Below are 10,245 nucleotides of genomic sequence, written 5' to 3'. Positions count from 1 at the left end.
CCCAGATGTCATCTTCCATTGAAACCCATGTTTAAACTGCCCAACTCCACGTGAAGATTGCCCATAGAACGGGTTCTCGTTGGCCCAACAACATACACCATTGCGAACATACATTATATAAAGCATTTATTTTCACTGCAAAATTGAGAACATTTCCGTCTCAGTTTTTTTGCTATATGAACCGCATCTGGCTGTAGTACCCGGTCCGAAACAGGTGGTTCATTAATCGATTACCTCCGGCTGTCACGTGCGCTAATTACCCTGTCCCCAAAAGGTCGAAAATGCACAATATTACAAAATAACATGGGCAAAATACAGCCAGAAGGGCTTACCATTAAACATACATATATTTTTGAATTCTTCACCATTTCCTAGAAGTGAATATGTGAACCATAAACATGTTGTCACAATTAGGAAACTATAGTGGACCGTGATGAATGAACTCCTCACCCAGGAAGTGATCTGTGTAGTGAGACCTTTAAAGTCTAGTGACCAATTTTGTCAAACTTGGTTTGAAGTCAGTTTGGTAATTTGGGTCATTTACACCATGAAAAGCTATACTAGAGCCGTGTAACTTATGAACTCTAACCAATATACACCAAAAAGATAGATGTACCATACCATCCAATAAAACTTCATATCACATGTTACTCCTTGGTCATCCACACAATAGATGGCCATAAACAAGCAGCCACTATATGGTAATGTATGACCTTGGTTGGTAGTTCTGATATGGGGAACATACAAAGAAGATAATGATCTAGTTAGTTCATTAAAAATATTAGTTTCCATCAATTGTTGCTATGGGCAACAATTGTTTCATAATGAAGTGTTGAAATCCTGGGTTTTTCTGTAGATATTTCAGCCATGAAGATCCCCATATTGTTAATGGCAGACACAAAATTCTACTTTCATAGTAGAAAACTATGTTTATATATTCACATATACCATCAAAACTGTTTGTCATTATGACTGTACATTTGAAAAAAAAATCATTATGCACAAAATCACAGAAATTAGGGTGAATTTGGATATTGACCTTGTGACCTTGAATTTTGACCTTTTACAATGAGAAACTCAGTGTTAAGACACTCAGATTAATTTATTTATTACATGTAAGAACACTAGAATATACATTTTGACAAACACACCCCTAAAAAATAAAAATAAAATAAAAAAAAATAATAAAAATAAATAAAATTGACATGTTTTGCAATATTTACCCAAACAGGGCCCCCATACACTTGGCTGAAAATCAACATCGATTGTAATTACCTTTTATAAGGATGCTACAACTTGTACATTTTCATTTTGGCTTGCTAAAGTTAATATTTTGGGATAAACAGTAATTTCATGTTTTACATTATGGTCTCACTACACAGATGTCATCTGCCATTGAAACCCATGTTAAACTGCCCAACTTCAAGTGAAGATTGCCCATAGAACGTTGGCACCAACAACATACACCATTGCGAACATACATTATATAAGCATTTATTTTCACTGCAAAATTGAGAACATTTCCGTCTCAGTTTTTTGCTATATGACCGCATCTGGCTGTAGTACCGGTCCGAACAGGTGGTTCATTAATCGATTCACTCCGGCTGTCACGTGCGCTATATACCCATGTCCCAAAAGGTCGATGCACAATATTACAAAATAACATGGGCAAAATACAGCCAGAAGGCTTACCATTAAACATACATATTGTTTGAATTCTTCACCATTTCCTAGAAGTGAATATGTGAACCATAACATGTGTCACAATTAGGAACTATAGTGGACCGTGATGAATGAACTCTCACCCGGAAGTGATCTGTGTAGTGAGACCTAAGGTTTTATCATTTAGTATTGATGGGCATATAATTTTTATTTGACATTCTATATAATGAAATAAAATCAGTTTTATCCACTCTTTCCCGCAAGACAGTGACAAATAGGACAGGATAGCATATACCACGACCTTTGAAACACCAGTAGTGGTGCACTGGCAGGAACGAGAAACAGTCCAATGAGTTCATCAACGGGGATCGATCCCAAACCGACCGTGCATCAAGCTGGCGCTTTACCACTCGGCTACTCCCCACATGTACCATTAGGATACTATGAAATATGAAATGCAATTTTAGTTCATATAGTACCACGGCGTCAAGTAGCCTTGTGCTTGAAACATGCATGGGGTACATGCTAGTATGTACAACTAAGTACTATAATTTTGTGCGAAACTAGGGTGTTTGTAAAAACATCCAGTTATATAAATAATAAGCCATGAAAGGTTCCACTGTCTTCAGTTAATACTTTGAGGTAGGGTTGTAGTACTTATATTTATGGATCATAGTTTGGTTGATATAGTGCTAATAGTGTTTTAACCACATACTAGTAAGTTAACATGTCGCCTATGGGATTGTATATGGTATACTGCAACCGTAAAGGTCCGCGTGACCCAACCAGACGACGTTCAAAGCAGACGATTGTTCTCCGCGCCCACGGCGACGTTCTGTCAAGTGCAGAGCAGATTCAATCAACTGAACAAAAGTTCAAGACTGTTTTGTTTAATGACACAACTAGAGCACACTGATTTATTAATCATCGGTTGTTGGATGTCAAACCTTTGGTAATTCTGATATAGGCTTAAGAGAGGAAACCCGCTACATGTTTTCCCTTTAGTAGCGATGGTTCTTTTATAGGCACCAACCCACAGACAGGACAGCACATACCACGGTTTTTAATAAACCAGTCGTGGTGTACTGGCTGGGACAAGAAATAGCCCAGTGTGCCCACTGACGGGGATCGATCCTTGAGCGAGCGCTTTACCACTGGGTTACGTCCAACCCCGGGCAATTGAAGGATATTCGAGGAATGTTTGTTGACACTAACCCCATACTTTCTGTAACAAGGGGCTGTTAGAGGTGAAATACAATTGTAACAATTAATATTAGACCGGCTTAGGTGATGTAATGGGTAAGCCATCGGATTTAAGGCTGGTATGTACTTGGTTCGCATCCCGTTACCGGCTCCTACCAAGAGAGACTGTAGTGGCCTTACCCTCTGAGTTGTTAAAACTAGCTCTAGATGGAAGCCTGTACTGGGAATCGAAAGCAGTATACATCAACCGATGGCTTAACCACTTCACCACCAAAGCTAGTGTACATCCGCAATACCTGTTTAGTTTATGCACACGCCTGTGCTATAGAATGGAACCTGTATTGGGATGCGAACCCAGTCTGTACTAACGGAAAGAATAAAGATTTATGTCGCAGAATAAAGATACAACCGGCTCCTCTGTCCAGGATAGTAAATGGGTGGGTGGGTTGGAGGGAACACCAGCAGTCCGACCGGGGCCGGTAACAGGCGGAGGGTGGTATGGTGCTATGTAATTTGGAATGTCCCGAAAGATTAAGCCAAAAGGGAAATGGGTGCGCACTTTTGTGAAGGCAATTGGGCGCAATTTTGATGGTCGTTCTAAAACTAAAAGGTAGGGAGCTACGTATAGGTTTGGATTTTAGTAGGCCTAGAGTAGCTCGTTAATTAGGACCTGCGGATGATGATGTGTCTCCCTAGGTTGCCCATAGGGCCCTTAGAAAGGGTCTGGTCTGTTCGGATCGTGGCGTGACAACCCAGGGGAGACTCGACGCAACTGAGAAACACCTGTTAGTTTATTTATACGCCTGAGCTGTGAAGTCACGAAGATACAAGAACAAAGAATAATGCATTATGTCGCAAACAGGATACAAACCGAAGCTTGCCACACATTAGAGCGTGATATCCAACTACAATATGTAAATATCGAGAATGACACCTTTGTCAGATCCATTAATTATATACACCGTGATATATTTGGGACTGGTATTTGTTTTGTGGTTCCTGGTTGGCGGAGTTTTTTTATGTTTTTGTTATGTTGTTTTTTATTGTTTCTTACACACCCGTTGGTGAGAACAACGTTCGTTATTTCCGATAACATATACTAATATCACACATACGTGGGATAACAATTTAAAACATATGACTGTCTACTCCATCTAATGAGAAAAAAGAACGATTGAAATTGATTGATCTTTGACGTATGATTTAACCTGAAACTGATTAGTGGTTGACGCGTAAGTTAGCTACAAGCTGTAAATACGTTTTAGTTGAAAAAACAACAACATTTAAATTTGTTTAAAACCTTTTTTAGGATATGTAAGAAAAAGAATATTACATTCGTGTCCGTTAGATACCATTAGTCTTTTAACTCGTTGTTTAAAAATGTATCCAACTCGCTTTCTCTCTTTAGATATATTTTAAAACAACTCGTTGTAAGATAAATGGTATCTGAAGGCCACTTATGTATATATATTTCTCTATTGCTGATTCGTGTTGCTGAGAGAGAGAGAGAGAGAGAGAGAGAGAGAGAGAGAGAGAGAGAGAGAGAGAGAGAGAGAGAGAGAGAGAGAGAGAGAGAGAGAGAGAGAGAGACAGAGACAGAGACAGAGACAGACAGACAGACAGACAGGCAAACGAAGGCAATTTGAGTATATAAATAAATAAATACGCAGACTAGATGCATAACTGTTTCCTACGGTTTAATTGCAGGTATTGGTGACCCTCCGAGAAGGAATTACATATAAAGAAAAGCCAAAATGGCCTCTTCAAGAAATAACTTTAGCACAAAGTGTTCAGACGATGGACAGTTCGAACTATGAAATGGGAGATAACTCTGAAATAATATCGCAAAAGTACGCAACATTGCCAGTCGATTTTGCCACAGAGGAATGGAGAAGACAACGAAGAAAACGTACAAGGACATACATTCTTCTGGGAATCTTAATTCTGTGTTTGCTGGCATTATTGGTTGCTCTCTTGGTGCATTTTCATGTGACAAAGAGTAAGTCCACTTAATTCATTTTCTTACACACCCGTTGGTGAGAACAGCATGCGTTATTTTTGATAACACATGGTTCTTTACACACTTACGTGTGTTAACAATTTCAAGACATACGACTGGCTGCTCCTATATAATGACCAGGTGACCAGTACTATACATCCAGTGAAAGCCAACACGGCGGACATCGATTACACTGTGCCGTATAGTTAACCTGACACTCATGTGTCTGTGACGTGTAAGTTAGCTACAAGTGACGTGTAAGTTAGCTATAAATAACTTTTAGTCGAAAACATGTTAAAAAAAATGAATGTGCTTAAAAAGCTTTTTGTTGGGTTTGTTTGTGGGTTTTTTGTAGGATATGTAAGAAATAGAATAATACATTCGTGTCCGTTAGATACATTTTAAAACAACTCGTTGTGAGATAAATGGTATCTAACGGCCACTCATGTATTCTTCTATATATATATATATATAATATTTGGTGATGATAATTATAACATGTATGTTATATATATATATATATATATATATATATATATATATATATATATATATATATAAAACATACATGTTATCATTATCATAACCAAATATTCAGCTGCATCGTTAGCGTCATTGAGCGGGACGTAGCCCAGTGGTAGAGCGCTCGCTCGATGCGCGGTCGGTCTGGGATCGATCCCCATTGGTGGGCTCATTGGGCTATTTCTCGCTTCAGCCAGTGCACCACGACTGGTATATTACAGGCCGTATGTACTACCCCGTCTGTGGGATGGTGCATATAAAAGAACCCTTGCTGCTAATCGAAAAGAGTAGCCCATTACGTGGCGACAGCAGGTTTCCTCTCTCAATATCTGTGTGGTCCTTAACAATATGTCTGACGTCATATAACCGTAAATAAAATGTGTTGAGTTCGTCGTTAAATAAAACACTTCTTTCATTCTTTAATTAGCGTCATAATTGTAGCACAGAGCAAACTTTTATTTTTTTACATGTCTAATTTCACAATAATATTGAAACAGAATGGCATGGACATAAATAAAAGAAAAGAAAAACAAACAAACAAACAAACAAACACATTAAACACATTAAAAAAAATAAACACAAAAAAAAAAACAAAAAAAAAAAAAAAAAAACACAAACAAAAAGCACGCAACTGTAAATATTCTCCGTTTTGTAGTAGAGATAAATGAAGACATAAAATATCTTAGAAATGGAATGTGTCGCTAGTGCCAACCAGTTCTATTAGCAATCTTAATTAGAAGTGGGCGAGTTTAAATTAGTCTCAATGGCAGATGGTTTACTAATATTAATGCCACCTAAAGAGGGAGATAGAGCTTTAAAAAGACTGGGATGGGGGTAGGGGTGGGGGCAGGATATTCATATTTACAAAATATACTTAAATGCAGCAAATGGACAACTTTTTTCACTAGCCGTCGGGCATGGCAATAGTAGTTATTTACTAGCCATGGGAGTGGGGCTACCATAATCTAGAAGCCCTGTGTTAACGGTTAAGAAAACAAGCCAAACACACACACACCACCAACACACACACACACACACACACACACACACACACACACACACACACACACACACACACACACACACACACACACACACACACACACAACCTGCTAAATCACAGTGTTAAAACAGAGTCAGTTCGAAGGATATAACAGCTGTAAACTGTAAGGGGCCGTCCATAATTTTCAACATTTTCACGGGTGTACAAATCGTACGCGGGGGTCAGGTGGTTAACGGGCCAGCGTATACTTTTTTTGAAAATGAAAAATGTCGATGAACATTTTTCATTTGGGGGATGTACACGTTTAGTGGGTGGGGGGGGGGGGGGGGGGGGGGGTCAAAAGTGTACTCTTTGTACACTTGAGAAAATGTAAAAAAATTATTTATTAATATCTTATAATTATTAATCTTTATGTAATTATTTTTACTAATTCCATATTGCAGGTTTATTTGGGTCAGGCCCTTCAGTGACCAATCCTGGAAATCAAGCTACGCCTCAGCCGAGAATACCAGGTGGCCCTTCAAGTACCAGTCAATCTACAGTGGAAGTCACGCCATCTACAACCCGCACCACAGCGCCACCTACAATCCAGTATACAGTGCCACCTACGCTTGAGTCTCTGCCATTAGCTCCTGCACCACCCATGCCCCTTTCGGTTGCCTCCCCTGCGCCACTACAAGCGCTGTTTACTGAAAATGGTAATGTAATTACTTTTATTATTAAAAACTTGTTTTAATGTTATTTGCGTGCTTATATCCAACATAACAATACCATAGCAGGTTTTGGTTGCTAAAACGCATATATCTGATTATGAAAACGTGGGTTTTTTTGTTTAGTTTTTTTTTGGTCTTTGTTGTTTTTTGGTCACCACTAGAACACATTGATTTATTAATCATCGGCTATTGAATGTCAAACATTTCGTAATTTTAATATAATAGTCTCAGAGAAGAAACCCGCTACATTTTTCCATTAGTAGCAAGGGATCTTTTATATACACCATCACACAAAAAGGATAGCACCTATCACGGTCTTTGATATACCAGTCGTGGTGCACTGGCTAGAGCGAAAAATAGCCCAATGGGTCCTAAGACGGGGATTGATTATAGGCCGACCGCGCATTAAGCGATCGCTTTAGCATTCGGCTAGTTCCGTTCCTATCTGATATCAGTTTTTGCAGGATTTTTGGTTTATTTCATTGCATTTCAACTTATTTTCATGCTTATATCCAATTGAGGTTCAAGCACGCTGTCTTGGGCACACACACCTCAGCTATCTGAGCTGGCTGTCCAGGAGAGTGGGTTAGTTGTTAGTTGGTTAGTGATTAGTGAGAAAGAAGAGGGTGTAGTGGCCTTACACCTACCCATTGAGCCCTTAAAAACTCGCCCTGGGTCGGAGCCGATATCGGGCTGCGAACCATGTACCTACCACGACGCCACCGAGGCCGGTTTTGGTTTATGTATTATAGGGAACCTATATTCAGAAGGTTAGAGTACTCTACAAAACGCTCCACTGTTTTAAAGCATTTGGGGTCTTACATCCTAATACATATTTTTCTAAACATTAGTATTAAAATATTTGCCTCACAACCCATCTCAAAATTACTTTCTCCAGCTTCGTGACGTTTTAACTTTGTTATTATATTTACTTAGTTAAATATAATGACTGCCTGTTACTTTTTTTTAGATTTATGAGGTGCGAATACACGACTTGATTGTTGGGAGTGATGCGTGTTATGCATACTAGTATGTATTTCGGCAGGCGCGGATTCAAGGGGCAAGAGGCGCCCCTCTTTTTTTCGCAGTCATTTTGTTTTTTTAAAGTTTAAAAAATAATAAAACTAAATAAATAAAATTAAAATTAATAAAAGCCTGTTCAAACACCTCTTGCCATGCACTGGCCTATATTTAAATCTCCAATGTTTTCTGAGGGAGACCCCAGCTTTCGGCGTTCGCGTTAGGGCTTTGCCCTCACACCGTCGCCCTTTCCCTTTCACAAACCCTTGGATCCTTCCCTGTACATACCTAATAAATCTAAAAGATGTAAACATGTCACCCATCAGTGTGTAAATCTTCAGAAACGATAAACGTCCAAAATAGAAACGAAGAGACATATTTTTACTGTAAATGTATACATGTATTTTGCGTTTCCGGTCTATTTCCTTGAATGTCAAGGCTGATTCAGTGAATCATGCATACGAGCAAACTTAAACACATCAGACCAGTATGAACAGTATTTGAAAAGTCAGGCGCGGTTTATTTATAAATGGGATTGCTCCATCGCGAAATATTACTTTTGGATAGCCCAAAACGTAATTACCTATGATTTGAAGAACAAAATCATGCCAGCGAAGTTCCAGATGATAAATTCAGCTATTGTAAAGGTTATTTATTAGAACCAAAATTATTATGTTGTGGTTCTTTGTCATTTCCATTAGGGTACTCGAGTACTCTGGCACGGGCCGCGTCTAGCAAACTCGAGTCCGGTCACAGGACTCGAGTACCCGTATAAGGTGGAATATAAATGATCAATTATAATACAATGGATAATGTAGGACAATAATTTCAGCGGTAAATAATCAACGATATAAGTTACACAATAATTATATAACCATGCGCTATTTTCTCTTTTTAATCTGGCCGTCCGACACAACACAGAACATATCAACCGATTCATAAATGCAAAATAATGGCAAGATTTGGCGAGTGCGAGTGCGAATAATTTTAACATGCTCATTTACCACTAGAGTTTCGAGCATGTCCGTCCCGGGGCCTGTCTCTGGATAGCCAGTGACTTGCTCCGGGACAGAACAAAATTAAGGGGATAATTTTGAAATTTACATCCAAAAATAAAATAGTGGGCCTTTAAAATTTTATTGCGCATGATTTGGAATTAAGATGCATATTGCTGTTTTACTTTATTCCTTAGCCTCATCATCATCCAATGTAAGTGTCTGGTAGGCCTACTCGGGTCAGGGTCGAGTTTGACCCTCGAGTACTCGAGTCCAATATGTTGGACTCGTGGAGGTCCTAATTTCCATCCCCCACCCCTGCATGGCAATGCTTGCAAGTAAATTTATAACAATATTATTAGAAGCTGGTTTAGCAACGTTTATTCCGAATAGACGATAGAGATGTGGAATTTTATTATATTATTATTACGGTTATTTTGTTTCATGAAATTGTCTTAAAGGTGGTGTAATATTATCGTTATTATTTTGTAGCACAGGCTTATTACACCGAATTAAATTGTCAAATTCAGTACTAATTACACAACATTTAATCAAATAAATGTTGAAACCATTCTCCCTAAAGTGGTGGGTATCGTTACATATATGGGCATTTGTTCTTGTTCATTCATTCATTCAGTCAGTCAGTCAGTCAGTCAGTCAGTCAGTCAGTCATTCGTTCATTCATTCATTCATTTATTCAGTCACTCAGTCAGTCAGTCAGTCATTCAGGTATTCGTTCATTCATTCATTTATTCATTCATCTACCCATCCATATAACCTTAGTTATTAGTTCATTCATTCATTCATTCATTCATTCATTTATTTATTTATTCATTCATTCATTTATTCATTCATTCATTCATTCATCTACCATCCATATAACCTAAGTTATTAGTTCATTCATTCATTTATTCATTCATTTATTCATTCATCCATTCATTCATTCATTCATTCAGCTACCCATCCACATAGCCTAAGTTATTAGTTCATTCATTCATTCGTCCATTCATCCATTCGTCTACCCATCCATATATACATTTAAGTTATTAGTTTTCACATTTCGTTAAATAAGAACCAATCGAAAATCAGAACCAGAGGGGATAAAACTTAAATTCTAGACTAAGGTTT

At 38.3% G+C, this 10,245-nt stretch overlaps 1 protein-coding gene across 1 annotated transcript in view; it reads left to right on the top strand.

Moving 5' to 3' along the window:
- LOC121373705 overlaps positions 1 to 10,245 on the top strand; it is a 14,623-nt gene that overhangs the window by 3,894 nt on the left and 484 nt on the right. Inside the window, exons 2-3 of the mRNA XM_041500446.1 lie at positions 4,573 to 4,864; positions 6,833 to 7,087. Of these exons, the coding sequence (XP_041356380.1) occupies positions 4,573 to 4,864; positions 6,833 to 7,087 (547 nt within the window). The remainder of the gene's footprint in view (positions 1 to 4,572; positions 4,865 to 6,832; positions 7,088 to 10,245) is intronic.

The sequence above is a fragment of the Gigantopelta aegis genome, chromosome 1 (assembly GCF_016097555.1).
Source record: "Gigantopelta aegis isolate Gae_Host chromosome 1, Gae_host_genome, whole genome shotgun sequence".
Taxonomy (NCBI): domain Eukaryota; kingdom Metazoa; phylum Mollusca; class Gastropoda; order Neomphalida; family Peltospiridae; genus Gigantopelta; species Gigantopelta aegis.
Note: the sequence above shows the minus strand (reverse complement) of the source record. Positions and strands in the feature narration are given on the sequence as shown.